The 19,663-nt window shown below is 42.7% G+C and overlaps 1 protein-coding gene across 1 annotated transcript in view; it reads left to right on the top strand.

The window, feature by feature from the left end:
* The window catches only part of BLMH (bleomycin hydrolase), a 42,197-nt gene extending 23,404 nt beyond the window's left edge, over positions 1–18,793 (top strand). Inside the window, exons 11-12 of the mRNA XM_055402777.2 lie at positions 1,649–1,718; positions 17,833–18,793. Of these exons, the coding sequence (XP_055258752.1) occupies positions 1,649–1,718; positions 17,833–17,984 (222 nt within the window). The 3' untranslated portion in view covers positions 17,985–18,793. The remainder of the gene's footprint in view (positions 1–1,648; positions 1,719–17,832) is intronic.
* The last annotated feature ends 870 nt before the right edge of the window (positions 18,794–19,663 follow it).

Here is a 19,663-nt window from a genome sequence, read left to right as displayed (position 1 = left end):
TTAAAAAGGAAAACAAAAACTTTATAATTTCCAAGAGAGTTTGGCTTTTTATCATTTTCCATCTCTGTTATAGAGTATTACTACTTTTCAGAAATAAAAATCATACATACTCCATGTCTTTTTCTCTGGAAGTTCCGTTCTTTGATTGGCATGGTTTAGTAACACGCTCTTTTTTCCTCTGGGAAATGGAGCTACATTACATGTTAATATTATAAAGCAGAATTAATGTTATCATAACTGGAATTTTATATTGAGATTTTTCTCTTCTCTCCACTTTTGACCACTATAAAACTAGTTTGCATTGCCTTTGAATGATAATGCGGAGATAAATGCTTGTAAGTATTCTGGGATATCCTTTCTTGTTGCTGATTTCTTGGAATCCCTGAGAGGGAGTTCCAGATACTATTCTATATCTGTAGATGACGTGGCTTGATCTAGGTCATGTAGGCAAAGGCAAGAAGGCAAGAAGAGGAAGCATTTTCAAACTTACTGTAATAAATGACTTTAGGTGATATAGATTCTAGCAGCGATATTTTAAAAGGAAAGTAAAGATGAACTACAATGCAGGGAGTAGAAAACCAAAACATTCAATAAGCTTGACCCAGAATGAATAGTTTATTGATGTGGTTTTGAAAATCTCTGGGGCTAAGATTAAGGGGCAGTCCAGATAAGCATATTTGAGACTTTTGGGTTTGATTGTTGGCTATTTCTGAGATGGAAAATTCCTGAGATTCAAGAAAACTGTCAGGAGTAAAATTGAATCGCATTTAGATGTGATTCGTGCAGTTTCATGCAAGTGGGAGCTGACAGATGAAATCATTAGAAGATAATTCAGGAGCCAGTTCTCTTCTCAGGCTACAAAGATTTAAGTTGTTTTGACACCAGCTAATGCTCTGGGTAAACATGAAAGAGAACAGTCTTTTCCCAAACGGAACCTTCTTCTCTCTCTGTCACTGTAATAAAGACTGTAAATGAAAATTATCATGATGAGTATCATTTTATGGATGAAGATAGAAGATGAACAGAACTGCCTAGGTTTTGTTTTATGGAAATAGTGTTTTGCTTTGCCATTCCATCTCTACTGTATTCAATTCAATATTTGTGTAACCAAATCAGTAAAAAAGCACATTTGGGAGAGTATCATTTTTTGGTTCCCCTAAGTAGGAAAAGTAGGCTGTATGATGGGAATGTGTTCATTTTCTTTTTTAAACTCTTGACTAGGTCTGAGATTCGTTGCTAAAATAAATACAGTGAGATGCCTCTGCAAAGAATGCTAATTGAAAGCAAGAGTCGCTGGCTTCAGACGGTGTTTACTGCTTTTTGTAATTTTAACATTTTGTTTTTCTTAGCCAGGAGGCATTTTAATGTGCTTATTTTCTGTATACCATAAAATGTAAAGGAGAAAATAGTAGTATTTATTGCTTGGCTGGGTTTATTGTATTTTCACCTGAAGGGATTCAAAATCCACCTTTAATAGAACATTCTCTTAGTTATAGTAGAAGATATACGGCCCTGGTCATGTATAGCATTGCTGTATAGAGAAGACTGTTTCTTCTGAGTGGCTGAATAAGAGCTAAAATTACATGACACCTCATCAGGCAGGACAGATCTCATTTCAGACTCTACGCTGTCATCCACTCTTTTACAGGATGATCAGGAGGGCGCTTTCATGAAATGGAGAGTGGAAAATTCTTGGGGTGAAGACCATGGCCACAAAGGTAAGCTTACGCTGGTAATACTACCAGACTCAAAGTGACTGGGTTCTGTTATACTCTCTGCCTCCTAAGAGATATGGGAAGAAAGAGCTGCCCTGGTGTGGATCATTTTTATTTTTCAGTAATTGGTCCAGTTGGCTAAATTATTAGCTGGACTATTCTAGAGGAAAATCTGAGGATCTCGTTTGCCCCCAGCATTCCAGCCAACAGTGTGGTAGGCCTGAACGCCATGGTTGGCTCTGAGACCAGCATGTGCTGGCGTTTGTTCCAGACCACAGTGACCCTCCTGTACCGGAATCCCTTGGCCAGTAAGAAACTTGAGTGCCCTTTGCCAGGACTGTTGGCTTCACAGCATTTGGTGCCTTTTTGTTGGCTGCACTAATTCTAGAAGATCAGAAGCCTTCCAAGGAGGAGAATGGGCCTGGCAAGAAACTTGAGGCACTTATTGGAGACTCATTAGAAGTTGTGAAGTCTAAAGAGGAAGAGAATGTTGTGGTTACCATTTAGAACTGTTTTATTCTGACAATCAAAAGCCAGGCAGAAGTCTTAAGTAAATTGTAGTAATTGGGCTTTAAAAAGACAAACACACACGGATAATATGTGAGTTGTAGCAAAATAAAAACTACAGAAACTACAGATAAGCCCAAAGTCAGGGGGAAAAAAAAACCTCTAATAATCCTGCCACCCAGAGATCACCATTGATTAACTGTTTAGGATGTATTCTTGCAAATCTTTGAGACCATATTTTTAAAGACTGTTTTTCATGGTAGATAATAGTAGATTATTATCTACTTTTAAGGTAGATAATAAGATGGTGTGCTTTAAGTTTTAGGGTTTCAAACCAAAAAGTGGCAACTGCCATGAACATGATGCATGTCAGCATGTTTGCCTGGGTGCTGTATGCGTCTTATAGCACCTTCTTCCCAGAGTCCACATTCCTTTTCCGGCTTGGAAGGCCCTGTTAACCACAGCTTACTTACTAGACTAGCTAGAAGGCTGGGAGGAAGTAGATAGGGAATCCAGTGAGATAACCCAGACACTTGGAATCGAACTTCGGCTATCTCACCCAAGCAGGAATCAGGTAGAAATTTTTAAAAAAATAAAGGGAAAGAAAAGAAAAAGAAATTAGAGGTCTCAACAACTCTCTACCTGTTTCTTGCCTCTCTGTTTAAATGATTTTCCAGCTAAGTCCTTTAGAGCTCTAGGATTTCCAGGGATAAAAGGTAGAAGGAGGAGGGATGTAGAGGCTGGGAAGTGAGCACATGGAGCTTCAGTCATTTGCATTTGAAAACTGCTGTCTTAGAAGAGCCTTGACAAGGCTTGTGTATGCCCGGATTGAACAGCACAGGCAGTTGTGATGGCCAACACTGAGAGGCCATTTCATCTGTCATTCTAAGTCTTTTCATCTCCCTGTGAAATGATCATGGGTGGATTTTGGCTTAACTGTCCCTGGGGTCTGCTGTGGAACTCTGCAGCTCAGTATTTATATGTAAACGAATATCAGCACTGTTACTCTATTCATCACCATGTAGTTGCATGTCCCCCTTCTGTGATTTTCTGTGATTATGGGACACTTGCTAAACTATTATGAACTAAAGTGCATTTTGTGCATGTATTTTAATTGGTGATTTCTTATGAGTTCATTTTAAGACACAAAAATACCCATTGGAATTGGGTAGAGATGGGTTATAAACTTTAGGAAAGCTAGCAGAAAGATTTAAAATAAGCAATCAGAATTCAGTTATATATGTAAATTGATGATAGTTAAGAAATGAATGCAAAGGAAAAGCCTGAATTGGAAGAATTTGGTGAACCCTGTAATAACAGATTGGTTCAAGATTGAGAAAGCAGTCCGACAGGGCTGTCTGCTGTCACCTTCTTTGTTTTATCTGTATGCTGAACACATGAGAAATGCCGGGCTGGATGAGTTATAGGCTGGAATCAAGTAGGTGGGAGAAATATCAACAACCTCAGAGATACAGATCATACCACTCTAATGGCAGAAAGTGAAAAGGAACTAAAGAGCCTCTTGATGAGGGTGAAGGAGGAGAGTGAAAGAGTAGGATTAAAAGTAAATATTAAAAAGACAAAGATCATGGCATCCGGCCTCATTGCTGCTGCTGCTGCTTCTAAGTCGCTTCAGTCGTGTCCGACTCTTTGTGACCCCATAGGCGGCCTCCTACCAGGCTCTCCCATCCCTGGGATTCTCCAGGCAGGAACACTGGAGTGGGTTGCCATTTCCTTCTCCAATGCATGAAAGTGAAAAGTGAAAGTGAAGTTGCTCAGTTTTGTGCGACTTTTAGTGACCCCACGGACTGCAGCCTGCCAGGCTCCTCCATCCATGGGATTTTCCAGGCAAGAGTACTGGAGTTGGGTGCCATTGCCTTCTCCCTCTGGCTTCATTACTTCATAGCAAATAGAAGGGGAAAAGGTGGACACAGTGACAGATTTCCTCTTCTTGGGCTCTAAAATCACTGCAGATTGTGACTGCAGCCATGAAATCAGTATGACGATTCCTTCTTGGCAGGAAAGCTGTGACAAACCTAGACAGTGTGTTGAAAAGCAGAGACATTCCTCTGCTGACAGAGACGGCTGTGGGCTTCCCAGTGGTCACGTACAGTTATGAGAGCTGGACTGTAAAGAAAGCAGAATGCCAAAGAATTGATGCCTTTGAACTGTGGTAAAAGAGAAAACTCCTGAAAGTCCCTTAGACAACAAGGAGATCAAACCAGTCAACATTAAGGGAAATCAACCATGAATACTCGTTGGAAGGACTGATGATGAAGCTGAAGCTTCATCAGTATTTTGGTCATCTGATAACAGCCAACTCATTGGAGAAGTCCCTGATGCTGGGAAGGATTGAGGGCAGAAGGAGAAGAGAGCTTCAGAGGATGAGATTGATGGATGGCATCACTGATGCAGTGGACATGAACTCGGGCAAATTTCGGGAGGTGGTAAGGGACAGGGAGGCCTGGCTTGCTGCAGTCCATGGGGTCACAAAGAGTTGGAAATGACTGGGCGACTGAACAACGTTTTAAAACATAAGATTGTTTCAGATGAAACTGTGTAGCTTCTGTTTCATTTTTGGTCTTATTTGGTCCCTGTAAATGGTTTGTTATCATGAGATTAGTGTCTAGGAAAAGGACTAAAGTTATGGTTTGTTTAGACCAGCCTGGACCATTGGCTTTTTTCTGAGATATTTTTCTATTAAGAGTCACCGAGTTTGTAGATAGTAGTGATATCCATTTAAGAGAGGACAAACACTTGTAAAGTCGGGCAAATATTCTGTTTTGTGTAGGACGAGTTACTGTCTTTATTACTTTGAATCTAAATACCTACTCTTAAAGGGGATTCTAGGTTACTTTGGTAATTTTTTTTTTCCCCATTCAACTGTACCTCTCTGCCCCACTCAATAAAAGTTTTGCTTCTGTTCACTTACTCATTCCATTATTATGTTGAGAGACCTGGGGTCTTAATCCCCCTGATCTGCCTGTAATCCTTCCTAGTGAAACCTGCAGCTGTCGAGTTAGGACTACACTAACTTTTTGTTGTTGTTCTTGAAAAAGTGAAATGCCTGAGCTTATAAGACTAAAGCATTTCAGTGGAGAGCCAAAAGATAAGAAATTGAACTGAGTGGGTGTAGCGTATAGTTTGTTCAAAGCCAAAAATAAATTATTCTCCTGTGTTTCTTGGTAATGTTCTTTCTGACTTAACAGGAAGGAAGGAAAGAAAACATGATCTAATTTAATTGGCACACTTGACCTGACCTTAGGGAGAGTACGTAGTATGTTGTTATGCTGGCGATGTGTGTTTACCTCAGCAGGGCCCTCCCGTCTGTCATCCCGGTGGGCATTGGCTGCCATGTCCGATACAGAATCCCTTTGTGCTCTTTTAGGAGATGTGACAACCTTAAACACCATTGCTAGGATTTTGTTTCTGTAGATGGCATTGTTAGCAGTTTGTTACTGTGCTCTAGGGCATACAACCTACCTGACTTTTCTCCCCTCCTTCTTGAAATACTTGACTATCCATTTTGTACCTTCTTTATGGATTGTATGAGAAATGGATTCCATAGCTGAATGAGGGAACAGACCTTGGGACCTGTTACACTGTCTTTCATTTTGAAAAGCTGACAGGCTTGTCAGAGTTAAGTAGTTTGTAAAATGTTTAAGAATTCAAAATAGGGGGAATAACCTTTGGTGCTTTTCACTCTTAGTCAGAAATTCATCTGAGAAGAGCATAATCTTTATGCCAGAGTGACCTACAGGTCATCTCACTAATAAATGGTAGATCCAGAATTATAATTTGGACAGTCTGACGTTAGAACCTACTCTTTATCACTAAACTGTGTTTCCTCTTAGCGTCTCTGTTCCAGTAGTATCTGGTCTGCTCATGGAAATAACATTAGTTAAATAGCATGTTTCTTTGATTTTTCCGTCAACTTTTTTTATAACTTAGTTCTTTGATTTTTTTCCCTTTTTAACATGGGCAGTTTCAAGTCTATACAAGCAGAATGGTATTCAGAAATTCCCCATGTGTTCATCACCTAGCTTCAGTAGTTATAAACATTCTGCCATGCATGTAACAAAGTATTGATAGTCAATAAATTGAATTCTTGGATGGTCGCCCTTAATGAACCAGTCTTGTTATGGAACTTCTTTTTATGATTGGTTCACTTAGTCATGAGATGGTATTCCAGTTCTAAAGTCTGATACGTCAGAGCCCTGAAGGTAGAATTATCATAACATACTTCTTATGCTTGTCTAGTCAAGTTTCTTAATATGTTAAATAGCACAGCTTCTTAGTGAGGTTAGGGGGAATATAATTTTCTGACTCGTCAATGGTCACTGAAGGAAAATCTTTATCTTTTAAAAATTTTGTTTCTCTAAGTTTTTATTTTGAACCAAGATTAGTTTTTCATTTTTCAAATTGCTTTTCTGCCTTTCAGCTTCAACTGTGAAGTTGTTTTTAACTCACATTCTTCATCTTTTCTTACATGTAAGCCTGTTCTTGATTTCATTTTAGTAAAATTTCCAGACTTTCTCATGAGGCTTTGGCATGTTAGAGATTAATCTGGAAAGAAATTTAACGAGACTGATTCACATTACATCTGGACTTCTGCTGTTTCGTAAAAACCAAAAGCATAGCCTTTAATTGCCTCACCATATGATTTTGGGAACAGAATGTTCAAAGCTAGGCACAAATTTCATCATATCCTTCACATAATGTTATATGGGAGAACCAAGAGAGACAGTTGCTACTTTCTTGATTATAGATCCTTACGATGTCCTATAGTTTATATGTAGCCATCTAACTGTACACTGTTACATAACTCTAAAGAGTTCAATGAATAGTCTATATTTCTATCAGAGGTACTCAGGACATATAGTTCATGGCATCTTGCTTGCTTCATAAGAATTCAACCGTTGCTAATGCATTTGTCCTGTCCCCCCAACCCTCACCCCCACCCTGCCGCTCATGGCATCAGTTAGAGTAACTTAGGTTATGAACATGGATAATTGCACCCATGTTTTATGGGAATAAGTGAAAACATGCTGAGAGGTTGAGACTTACCCAGGTTGCCCAGTGTTGGAGATAGAATTGGGATTGAGATTTCTTAATTTGACACAGGCAGTTTCCCTAAGAATGTATATTACCTACGAAAGATAGCCAGTTATTTGCAGGTCAGTTTGAGATTTGGTTTGGATTTCTAGCACAAATGTAAATTGTAGACATTATTGAACTGAACTTGCCAAAATAAGAAAATTATATGAGCCAAAAGCAGAGGCATGTGATTTCCTGTAAAAGAGCAACATACAGATTTGTTTTGTCACCTCGGGGTTTTCATGTCTCTCCAGGCTTTCGTGTCTCTCTCTGACACTATCAAATTCGGGTATCTGAGTTCTCTCAGAGGGACTCATCAGCCATCTTCATTAACCACTGAGCGTGGTTGACACACGCTGAAAAAATAGTGAATGTGAGTGGAAGCGCGTGCTCTCAGGTGGACAGTTGCTTCCTTATCCAAGTGTGTGACTGGGACAGGGCTGTGCCTGCACGCTAAGTTGCTTCGGTTGTCTCTGACTCTTTGCAGCACTGTGGGCCGTAAAGCCTGGCAGGCTCCTCTGTCATGGAATTCTCCAGGCAAGTATACTGGAGTAGATTGCCATACCCTTCTCCAGGGCATCTTCCCAACCCAGGGATCAAACCCACACCCCTTATGTCTCCTTCATTGGCAGGCAGGTTCTTTACCACTAGCGCCACCTGCCTACCATTTATGAGAGAAGGCTCCTCCTAGCCTACAGGCTGAAATTGATTTCAGGGAGAAATCCTTTCACCTTTAATGTAGATTGGTGTGTATTTCCTTTGTCCTGTAGAGAGGATTTGTCATTTTCCCAGGTGGTCTCCAAGGTATGTTTGCATTGCTTTGAGAAGGATAGAGGTCAGACACAGAACCCAGCACCAGATGCCTGGGAACACATCCTGGCTGTCCCACCTATTGGCTGTGTAGCCTTGGTCATGGTGTTTAACCTTTATAAGCCTTAGTCTTCTGATCTGTAAAACGGGAATAGTAATTGTACCTACCTCATAGGGTGTTTGTGACAACTGTGCCAGGCGTATAAGAAATGCCCGGAAACATGAGCCGTCATCGGTACCGTTGTTAATATTCTCTGTAGACAGGAGAGCAGAAGAGCAGGAACATAAGATCGCCTCCTTCTGGGAGAGGGCTGTCTAACTTGCTCACAGTTCTAGCATCGGGGCTGTTAAGAATTCAGGACCCTCGGTGACCATTGGACTACATCTCCAGTTTACTGGGTGGATGACTCGTCATGTGGGCTTAGTCTTTCACGAGGGAAAGCAGCGGAGGTGAAGAAACCCAGTGCCAAGGAAAACCCATTAGCAACAGTGTCACCTCACATTTATCGATGGGATGCAGGGAGCCGTGCACAGACTGCGGTGCGAACGTCTCTGACCCTCAGAGGAGTTCATGCTTCTCCACGATTTGAAGAGGGCTGTGATGTGACAGAAGTGGCCGTCGTGGTGTGCTCCTCAGACTGTAAGATACAGGATAAATAGCCAAGAAAAGCCAGAGAAGGGGTGATTTCTCCAAGAAGGCAGATGACAGCGAAAGAGGAGGAGCTGGGGAGAGCCCCCTCAGTGGGGCAACAATAGAAAGACCTCGAAGCTGAGGGTTACTGAAGTCACGGGACTAGGTGATGTCAGGGAAAACTTGGTGGAAAATAGTGCTGCAGTGGGGCAGCCGGAAATAAGTCAAGCGGGGAGGCTTTGGGACTGGGCGTTAGAGCAGGCTTGGGGCACTTTAGGTGGAGGGAGGGCAGATGCCCACTGTGCTGTTAGTGCCAGGCCAGGAGCATAGTGTGCTTGCTTCCTCCACATGCTCGGTATGGAGAGTGGGCAGGCTGGGTGTTGAGCTGGGACCATTAGGCTGTAAATCTTGCTCCGTATGTTGTTTGTAACTTACTATAAGAACAAATATGTAAAACACAAATATGAGAATAAATGCACAATAACATAGGGGATAAACTACAAGAGAGACGATGAGTGATGGGAACTGGGGAGGCTCCTTACCGATCCTTCAGAGGTGAGCAGAGTTTTAGGAAAGATGCTTGGGTTGTGGGTGTTTTGGGAAGGGACGTGGGAGGCCAGCCAAGGAGAAGGGGGCTGAGAAGCATCGCTCTTGACCTGTGGAGCGTGCTTCAGGCAGGTCTGAGGCGTGGGGCCAAGAAATAACGTGGCTTATCATCCATGGAGCTTTAGAGGAAAGAGCAAAAAGCTGGCTTTGCCTGAAACAAATAGGAGTAGTAATGTTTGGGGTCAGAGAGAAGTCATTAATTTTTGGCGAGAAAACAGACCCTTGGATGACACCTGAATTTGTGTTTTTTCCTCCTGTCCATCATCGGAGATGCTGGCAGGATTTTGTGTGATCTCAGACTAGCCTGGATAGTGCTCACAGTCCAGGGAAACAAAACAGTCAGACTGGCTGGTGCATTGCCTTCTCTCATCAACCCAGAGGCTGACAGGCTTCTTCTGGGCTCCTTAGGAGCGGGCACTTCCTCAGGAAGTGTGCACTTCTGCAGACTGAACTTTGTTGTGGTTTGATGGTTTTTAAAAAAATGCAGTCCACAAACCAAAACAACCCTCTTTCCCAACCACATTTTCCACTCTGCCTTCTTACCAGGGAGATGGAATCTTCCATAGCCTTTGTTTCTGAACAAGGCCACAGGTAATAACCAACTGTAAGAGTAGCCCTTCCCTTCTCAGCAAAAGGTTCAGAATCCTGAATGTATGCTCACCACAGAGCCAGACTTTGGTATTTGGCCTGGAGGAAAAAGAGACCTCTCCTCAGATCCCTGTCCAGATATCTGTCTCAAGCGGTAGGTTTGTTTTCTTTCCAAAACGTCCAGCCCATCCTGTTCTCCAGCCTTCTAAATAAATGCACTTAAAACACATAACATCTCTTTGATTTAAAGAGACAAAATACCTCATAAACAAACTCTGCAAAACCTGGGTGCCTGACCATCAGTGTGGGGTGTGTGGGCAGATGGAATTGGTTCCAGACAGTGCCTGGATTAGAAACTAGATTATGTGGTATCTGTTGGCCAGAGGATCACTACCTGACACTCTCTTTGCCACTGAGTACTCTCTCGGAGGAAGCTGAGCCCCATGGAAAAGACTGAATTTGAAGTTAAGACCTGGATTTGAGTATGGGCTTTACTTACTTACTGGCTTTGACTTTACCAACCCCACCTACCTCATAGTGTCTCTGTGAAGATTAAAATTGAAACAAGGATAAATAGTGGATATAAAATTGCACTTTGAAGTGTAGGTTCCCTGTAGAGCTGTGTGTGTGTGTGTGTTTGTTTCATTTTGCTTACTAAGGTATAATTCTTTTACTAAATAATTATACTGTTCCAAAATCAAAACACAAAGAAATACATAAAGAGGAATCTTGTTTCCGTCTCTCACTCTATTCCTTCCACCTCCCGCGTTTTTTAGGTTCTCATTCTCTTCATTTCTGTTGTGACTTTCCAGTGTGTTTTAGTGCACTGAAGGTAGCATATCTTATCTCCCCGCTCTGCATCTCCTTCTCACTTCACTTAGCATGTCACAGAGGCCTGTCAGTACGTTTCCACATCAGTACAGTTTTATTATCTTGCATTGTCTGGATGTACCATAGTTTACTTAACCAGTTCCCTTACTGATGGAGCTTGGGTTGCTTCCAGGCTTTTGCTGTTACAAATAGTATTGCACTGAGTTTATTGTACAGTGCTTAGAACAGTGCCTGACAATAGAAAGCTGAATGTTGTTGTTACTTAGTCGCTGTCATATCAGATTTCTGGACCCCATGGACTGTAGCTCACCAGGCTCCTCTATCCATGAGATTTCCCAGGCAAGAACACTGGAATGAGTTGCCACTTTCTTCTCCAGGGGATCTCCCTAATGCAGGAATTGAACCTGCAACTCCTGTGTTGGCAGAGATGTTCTGTACCACTGAGCCACCAGGGAAGCCCAAGTTGAATAAGTATTAGCTATTGTACATAATTACATGCATATTGTGTGCAGGCAGGTACTTTGTGTCTGTAGGATGACATTCCAGAAATGGCATTGCTTAGTAAAGAGGGCAAAGGCACTTGAATGTTTCCCATTCCATAGGACTTGTGTCATTTTGTATATTTGTAGCATACTCCATTGGAGAAGGCAATGGCAAGCCACTCCAGTACTCTTGCCTAGAAAATCCCATGGATGGAGGAGCCTGGTAGGCTGCAGTCCGTGGGGTCGCTAAGGGTCGGACACGACTGAGCGACTTCACTTTCACTTTTCACTGTCACACATTGGAGAAGGAAATGGCAACCCACTCCAGTGTTCTTGCCTGGAGAATCCCAGGGACAGGGGAGCCTGGTGGGCTTCCGTCTATGGGGTCACACAGAGTCGGACATGACTGAAGTGACTTAGCAGCAGCAGCAGCATACTCCATACAAATGTAAGGCATGCTTTACACAGTGGGTGACTAACAGAAGTAGTTGACAGATTGTTACTACTTAATTACCTGTGAAATTGTGTATGTTCATAGCTGTGTCAAGGCCTTAATGAGTGGTTTTCATTGAGACTGTGTTTCTTATGTTTTCTTACCATTTACCCTACTTTGCTTTCAAATTTTTCTTTAATATAATAGCAGGGAAATGTTTATCAGTTCAGTCCAGTTGCTCAAGTTGTGTCTGACTCTGTGACCTCACAGACTGCAGCATGCCAGGCTTCTCTATCACCAACTCCCAGACACTGCTCGAAGTCATGTCCATCGAGTCTGTGATGCCATCCAACCATCTCATCCTCTGTTGTTCCCTTCTCCTCCTGCCTTCAATCTTTCCCAGCCTTGGGGTCTTTTCTAAGGAGTCAGTTCTTCACATTAGGTGGCCAAAGTATTGGTGGCCAAACTGGTTAAACTATGGTACATCCAGACAATGCAAGATAATGAAACTACTGATGTGGAAACATCAAACAAAAATGTTTATAAACATAACAAAAAAACTTAGAAGTCATAAAGAAAAAGATTGATAAATTTGACTTCATAAAAAACAAAAAAAAATTTAGTACACTAGAAAACATCAACAACTAAATTAGAAGGCAAATTACATAATAGGAAAAACGTTTGCAATCATTATATTAATGTTCAGTTCAGTTCAGTCGCTCAGTCGTGTCCGACTCTCTGTGACCCCATGAATCACAGCACTTCAGGCCTCCCTGTCCATCACCAACTCCCGGAGTTCACTCAAACTCATGTCCATAGAGTTGGTGGTGCCATCCAGCCATCTCATTCTCTGTCGTCCCCTTCTCCTCCCGCCCCCAACCTTTCCCAGCATCAGAGTCTTTCCCAGTAAGTCAACTCGTCTCATGAGGTGGCCAGAGTATTGCAGTTTCAGCTTTAGCATCAGTCCTTCCATTGAGAGCCCTATTTCTGATCACTGTGAAAATGGCAAACATACCAGTTAAAATTAGGCAGAGGTCCCAGACTCTTTACAAAAGAAAACTGAATAGCAGGCACCCACAGACAAAAGTTCAGATTTGACCCAAAAAGAAAGTTGTAATTATATATACCCACTATTGATAAGGACATAAAGAAATTAAGTAGATGATTAAGGACATACACAGAGGTTTAATTACAAAATTGTTTATAGCAGTGTTGTTTCTAAGCATGAAATAATAATTCAGATTCCAGCAGTAGGGAATTAAACACATTTTGGTTTTACTCTAAATTCAGCACTTAAAAATTATGGGGGTAGATAGTTTTTTTGTTAATAAGAAAAGAATGTTGGAAAACAGCGTATGTGATACTCTGTGGTATAAGAACATTATGCTATCTCATTTTTATTAAACGTATAGTGTCTATGCATATAAATTTTTATCAGAGGATGTACATGGGATTTTCCAGGCAAGAGTACTTGAGTGGATTGCCATTTCCTTTTCCAGGACATAAAATCTAACTAGGGCCTAACCTGAGCTTCCCAGGTGGCGCTAGTGGTAAAGAACCTACCTGCCAATGCAGGAGATTTAAGAGACATGGGTTAGATCCCTGGGTTGGGAAGATCCCCTGGACAAGGGCATGGCAACCCACTCCAGTATTCTTGCCTGGAGAATCCCATGGATAGAGGAGCCTGGTGGGCGAGCTATAGTCTGTGGGGTCACACAGAGTCGGACACAACTGAAGCGACTTAGCACGCACGCACAGGGTCTAACCCAGGATGGTGGGATCGTAGGCAGTTTTAAAATGTATATTTGTCATCTTTTCATCCACCTCTTCCTTCTGCTCCTCTTCCTTCATTTTATCATCTTCTTCCCTCTGTCCTTCCAAGATTTTTTATAAGGAGCATTAATTATTTGGACAATCTTTAAGGAGTCAAAAAGCAATATAATATTTCAGAATTTTGAGGGGAAAATCACCTACCCTGTGATATAAAATTATCATTGTTTTTCTTGTTTTCTCCCTCTGTGTATTTGGAATTTTAACATAGTTATAAAGGATACACTATTTTTATATACTTTTATCACTTAAACATTTTTCTATGTTACTGCATAGTCTTTGCAACTTCATTTTAAATGACTGATTAATATTTTGTGGAGTGATTTCTCACTATTTATTAGGAAGTTTGAAATATGAGACAAGTGTCAGTGAGGCTTTCCTTCCCTTTCTGGGAGCCTTTCTTCAGCCTTGAGTTATCAGCATCAAGTGAAAGATTGGCAGTGACTTAATGAGGCCTCAGTCGTCTGGCTTCCTTAGGTTCAGGCTGCCAGACAGATTCATCACAGCTGAACAGATAACTTGATTTTGTCATACCTTTTTTAAAAATAGCAACAACAACAAAAATTGAACCACAAGTAATCTTAATTTATGTCTGAAAGGTTTAAAACTTAGATCTTTGGTAGATTTTCAGAAAACTGATTTTTTTAGGGTAAAGTTTTTCTTTCCCTTAAACGAACCCATTGGAATCCCTTCTGTTTCTGAGTGCATTAGGCCTAACCTGTCTAGAGCTGTATCTACAGATGCTGTTTCTCCCTTTACAGACCCATGCTGTTTTTTCTCTTAACAGATATAGAAATGTTGCCAGTGTCTTTGAGGGACTGTTCACTTATTTTATTTCTTCCTCTTCCTTTCTTTATTTTATTTCTTGCGTGTAAGCAAGACATTTAATGTTTAAACAAAATTTAATTTCACCTTAGTCCCTAAAGCTGACTTTCTTTATCTGTTTATCTGTTTGTTTCCCTGAATGCAACGTCAGGATCCTTGGGGCAGATTTTTGTTTTCCTTTTTTGTTTGTTTCTTTGGTCTTTGGGGAACACCAGTTTCTAATGGCCAAGATACATGAGGGCTAGAAGCTGCAACTTTCCTCAGATCAAGATGGTCGCTCTAATCCTGCCTGGGTGGGCACCTTGCTGCTCCTCTCCACAGCACTCACTCGGGTTTCAGACACACTGATCCTAATCTTCTCAATCAAACTCCGGGACACGCAGTATCAACAGTTACAGCAGCCACAAGGTCATTATCTACCCAGGGTGCAATTACTCGGCAGCCACCTAGACTGTGAGGTTTTGTGGGCCCCCAGAGAACTCATATCCTGAAGAGAGAGACTAATCAAGGCAGGTCCTCTTGGCGAGGACCCTGAAAGGGTGGATTACAATCGATAGGAGTTTTAATTTGTGAGGACTTAATCTTATCTCCTGCTTTTGGAACAAGATAGCGTAGATGTACTTATTGTCCATTTTCTCCGGGCATTTTTTGAAGACTCATTTGATTGTGTGATGATAGTATTGTCAAAAGGACACGGAATTTTATTACATGAATCTGCCTCCATCCCTCACCTGCCTCTCTGCCTGCCCCAAGCCCCTCACAGGATTTATTCAGTGAGCGTTAGGGTGAGGGGAAGGATGCCTAATGTCTCAAATGGTGTGGCACTTAGTAGCCTGGTCTCCTGCCCACTGAAAACTCCTCATGGGCAAGGCAGATGCTGAAACTTTTTCTCAGAAAGCATTTATTTAGGATGCAGCAAGAAATGGTACCAGCTGGCCCTTCAACTCATCAGGCTTTGGCTGCTGGAACTCAGTGGCAGTGACGTGGGTGATGTGAAAGGCCAGGGACTTTGGAATATTTGTGTGTGTTCTTCCCGGTGTCTCCTGTTGAGAATGGAGCCCTGGATCATGAAGGGATCGTCGTGATCAGACTTGGCATGAGCGCTTGTGCACTTTTCCTGGCATTTTTTGGAGAGGGCAAACACGCGGTGCCATGTCAGGATGAGCTGCCTTGACTCCTGTCAGGGAGGGGCAGAGTGCGGCAGAGACGAGCTCCCCGAAGCAGTCCTGTTTTCAAGTTAAATAATGTCCTCTGTCATACCATTTAGTTTATAAAAGTAGACTTACCATCATGTTGCCTTTTAATTATTTAAATCAGCCTTGCTTTTAGAGCAGCATTTCTCAGAGTGGGCCCTGAGGACCCCTGCCAGGTCCCTGGGACCCCTTTAGGACAACTACAAGGTCTTCCTTCCTCTGACAGCATATCTGCTTGAGGCCAGATTTGCTTCTTCTGCTTCATCCAAAAAAACAGTTGCAGCAGACTGCACACAGAAGCAGATATAAGAATTCAGTTGTCTTCTGCATCACAAAGTAATGCCGCTTTCCTTACTAAAATTTCTTTTGTATTGGAGGATATAATTATTTTTTCCTGAGTGAATCAATGTCTTTAGCTTTCTGTTTTAATTTTTAGTGTGGTTACCATCACTCAGTATAACCCGTATCAACAACTTTTTAGAGTCCTCAGTGGTTTTAAGTGCACAATCGTGAGCCTGGGGCCAAGAGGTTTGAGAACAAATTTACTAGAGGACCGCCTTAGGAGGAACACCTGCCTCTTCTCCCTCTCTCTCGGTCCTCTGTAGTGGAAAGCGATAAAGCACAGACCTAGATTTGCACACTTGCAGAGAAAAAACGGCTCAAGTGTCTTGTGTATAGCAGGTGCCAGCTGTGGTAAGATGATGCTGAAGATGGCTGGCTCCTGTGAGTGCTCGGCGTGTCGGCAGTAACCTGTGTCGGCACACACTTTTGTCCTCTGCTCCCTCAGTGGCCCAGCCTTACTTTAAATGCTCACACTTTCATCTCTTGCCCTAATTTCACTCTTTGTGTTAGCAGTGCTTCAGCTGAAGTGCCTCCTCAGTTTGGTAGCGGTACGATCCTGAAGAGGAATTTATGCTGTCCTAGTGGAGCCTACAGGCTTCCCAAGTGGTGCTGGACATAAAGAACCCGCCTGCCAGTGCTAGGAGACGTAAGAGACACAGGTTTGATCCCTGGATCAGGAAGAGCCTCTGGAGAAGGAGATGGCAACCCACTCCAGTATTTTTGCCCAGAGAATCCCATGAATAGAGAAGCCTGGTGGGCTACAGTCCATAGGGTCACAAAGAATCAGAATGATTAAAGCAACTAGCCTAACACCACAAGTGGAGCCTGGGATAGTCTCCCTGATGGGAAAAGGCAGGTATCTGTCATCTGATGACATGACACCACACTTTTTCTCAGATAAGCCTCAGTCTGGGGTGTTAGTACTGCTGTGCCCTTGTTCATTCCTACCTCTGGAGAGATCCATAAATCGCAGGGCCTCAACAAGGAATATAGGTCAAGTGACTGTCTCTCCTTCACCACGGATTTCCTCCTAAGAAAGCAGAGACTCACACAGTATTATCTGCAAATAAGTGGCTCCCTGGGAATGAAGACCAGACCCCGTCAGGATTCCCCTGATGGCTTAGCTGATTGTTGGGTAGAAATTTATGGTAGAGAGGAAGGAGAGAAAACAGCCAGTGATGCTGAGAAGGTGGGATGGGTATGCTTGCCCTTCTGATCCTAGAGATTAACCCCCAACATATGGCTGTGTGAACAAGAAACATTTCCACCTACCTTCAGGGTGTTTGACTCACCCTCAGTGAGGCAGCCTGAGCAGTGGAATAGCACAGGATCTTCGGTCCAAGGTCCAACTTTGAACTTCACCCATGTAACCTGGGCTCATCACTTAGTTGCTCTGAGCTCCAGTTTTTCTAACTGGTAAAAACATAACCCTGCTGTCCTGTCTGCTTTGTAGATTGCTAATAAGACTTCATTAGGGGGCTTCCCTGGTGGTCCATTGGTTAGGAATCTGCCTGCCAGTGCAGGGGACAAGAGTTCAATCCCTGGTCCGAGAGGATCCCACATGCTACAGAGCAGCTGGGCCTATGAGCCACAACTACTGAGCCTGAGCTCTAGAGCCCAAGGACCACAATTGCTGAAGTCCACGCACCTTAAGCCCACGCTCCAGAACGAGAGGCCGTCTCAACGCGAAGCCTGCACACCACAACAAACAGTGCTCGCCACAACTAGAGAAAGCCTGCGTGCAACAACAAAGACCCGGTGCAGCCAAAGATAGATAAATACAAATTTTAAAAATGATCAGGTTAAATGAAATTACAGATGGGAAAGCTGAAAAACACGTACACACGCTAGCTTTGTGAAAGATTTTCTCATAGTGCCAGTGGGGTTTTTGCTCTTTGACCCTTGCCCTCTGGATTCACGAGGCTCCTGTTCTCTTCTCCAGGTTACCTGTGCATGACGGATGAGTGGTTCTCTGAGTACGTCTACGAAGTGGTGGTGGACAGGAAGCATGTCCCTGAAGAGGTGCTAGCTGTACTGGAGCAGGAACCCATTGTCCTGCCAGCCTGGGACCCCATGGGTGCTTTGGCCAAGTGATGTTGCCTCCAGCTTTGCCTCTTCCCATGGGACCTGAAGTAGCTGCAAAAGACAGATCCAGGGACTGAAGCCAAAGTGACATAGGTGACTGTGTGTTCCCACGGGACACAGTCAGACTCTTGGATTTCTACTCCAGGAACCTCTTTGGGGAAGTGTGCTTTATGCTGAAACAAAATATTCTTAAAGAAAAAAAGGGAAAGATCAGGTCACACTATCTACTCTCCTCATCTCCAACAGCTCAGGATCTCTTAGCATTTTAATCAGATGTAATTGTTTGTCTTAACTCTGTCACACTGGTTTGGTTCTGTGTCTGTGTTAATAAGGCAGGAGAGGATGAGCAATTGAGGTATGTGGAGAGAAAGCAGACCTAGTGCTCCTTGTTCCTAGAGTAGAGTGGGGGGAGGGTGCCCTAATATTTGAGCTCTCAAAACTGCATGCTGCCTGACAGTATCACTGTTCCTCCTAGGTGGCAGTCACTGAATTCAGTTTTTGTCAAGGTAATTCTATGTGCCTCAGATAGCCCAGGAATGGGAGGTTGATCAAAACTGACATGATTCCTTCCAGTTGTTCTGAACTGTGGAGAACACAGCTCTACTTGAGTCGTGCTTCAGTAGAGGGTTAGAGAAAGTGGGTGAGAGAACAACCTTATCATGATCTGAATTATAATCATTAGAGGGAGCTCTCGCCAAATGGTTCAACTTCTGCCTCTGGAATTGGGAGTTGGGTGGGCACAAAAAGGGGATATCATCATTCTTTCTGACAACTAGATGGTGCTGAGAAGCTTTTGAATAAAACACTTTGCTAAATGAGAGTATGTTGGCTTATTTGACCTAAGAAGTGAGTGTTTATTTGGCTATAAAGGAAAGTAGCCAGGTGGCTCATGTTCTTGAAAGTGAAGAAACAGCAAGATGGTTCAGAGCTTCTCTACCTTGGCTTCTCTGTGGGATGTGTGATTCTTCCCAGCCTGTGCGGATCCTCACTGGCTTCTGCAGAGGGCTTCTAGGCACCATGTTTAGGAGAGCTGGTGCCTCTGCTGCTTAACCATCATTTCTCCAAGCAACAGGGTCACTGCAAGAGTGGGAAGTAAGGCTTGGCTGGGTCCAGCCTTAGAGTGGGCCGAAGAGTATGTATTTTACTAAGACTGGCCTCTCTTTCACTGAAAGCAAAGAAATACAGCATCCTAATCAACAATTCTGTTGGTGCCTGAGTCCCCTACCTTTCAGGCTCTGAAAGCGTCTTCTCAGTTCTAGCATGGAATAGTGTTTGTCACAGCACTTTCCAAGATAACAGTTACAGGCTCAAGTGTTAATCAGTGTTTACAATATTCTAGTAATTCTGTTCCAAGCAGGATAAATCCATTTCCAGACACATCATGGTGAAACCTGAGAACAAACCTTAAAGGCATCCAGGAAGAAACGACAGATTGCCTCCAAAGAAAAGACAATGAGCTTGACTGCTGACTTCTCATCAGCAACTGTGTGTGTCAAAGACAGTGGAAAGTGCCTTCAAAGGACAAGTGGAAATGAGCCATGAACCTGGACTTCTGTACCGAGCAAAACTGTCTTTGAAGAACAGAGGTGAAATAAGACAATTTCAGTCAAAAATTGTTGCCCAAGGAGAACAACAGTGATCTCTTAATATAGAAGTTCTGAAATTCAACGAAGGAATGTAGAATTGAA

This window comes from Moschus berezovskii, chromosome 20, assembly GCF_049115385.1.
Source record: "Moschus berezovskii isolate FMDL1 chromosome 20, NW_MosBer_1.0, whole genome shotgun sequence".
Lineage (NCBI taxonomy): Eukaryota > Metazoa > Chordata > Mammalia > Artiodactyla > Moschidae > Moschus > Moschus berezovskii.
This window is presented reverse-complemented; position numbering and strand designations above follow the sequence as displayed.